Source organism: Sinocyclocheilus grahami, unplaced genomic scaffold, assembly GCF_001515645.1.
Source record: "Sinocyclocheilus grahami isolate Dianchi unplaced genomic scaffold, SAMN03320097.WGS_v1.1 scaffold20152.1, whole genome shotgun sequence".
In the NCBI taxonomy this organism is placed as follows: domain Eukaryota; kingdom Metazoa; phylum Chordata; class Actinopteri; order Cypriniformes; family Cyprinidae; genus Sinocyclocheilus; species Sinocyclocheilus grahami.
The window spans coordinates 2810-3282 of record NW_015517906.1 but is presented as its reverse complement, the minus strand read 5'-3'; the positions used below and the strand labels follow the sequence as shown (position 1 = coordinate 3282).

General features: G+C 53.1%; 1 protein-coding gene across 1 annotated transcript in view; it reads right to left on the bottom strand.

Annotated features, from left to right (window-relative positions):
• Nucleotides 1-8: 8 nt before the first annotated feature.
• LOC107579777 (high mobility group protein B2-like) overlaps nucleotides 9-473 on the bottom strand; it is a gene marked incomplete at its 3' end in the record, with an annotated part of 2524 nt that continues 2059 nt past the window's right edge. Inside the window, exons 2-3 of the mRNA XM_016265573.1 lie at nucleotides 238-421; nucleotides 9-161 (exon numbers count right to left, since the gene is read on the bottom strand). Coding sequence (XP_016121059.1) covers nucleotides 9-161; nucleotides 238-387 — 303 coding nt within the window. The remainder of the gene's footprint in view (nucleotides 162-237; nucleotides 422-473) is intronic.

The following is a 473-nucleotide window of genomic DNA, read 5'->3' as shown; positions in this document are numbered from 1 at the left end:
GAGACGTACGGCGGGCGTTTCGGGGCGTTCGGGTCCTTCTTCTTCCTGCTCATCTTCCCGACGCCTTTGGGCGGCACGTAACTCGTCATCTCCTTGTCGTAGCGAACTTTATCCACTTTAGCCATGTCTTCAAACTTGGTCTTCTCTGAAGCGCTCAGGGCCTGGAGAAACAGAAGAGCAGCGGTCAGAGACAGCACCTTCATCATCTTCATCTTCATCAGTGTGGAGGACGCTCACCTTCCATCGCTCGGAGCACTTCTTGGAGAACTCGGAGAAGTTGACGGGAACGTCGGGAGTCTTGCGTTTGTGCTCATTGCGACTCGTCTGCACAAAGAAGGCGTACGCAGACGTCTTTCCCTTGGGTTTGTTTACGTCTCCTTTCACCATACTGATCAGCTGACGGAAAACAACACACTCGAACCTGACAGCACACACACACACAGAGACACACACACACAGAGACACACACACAC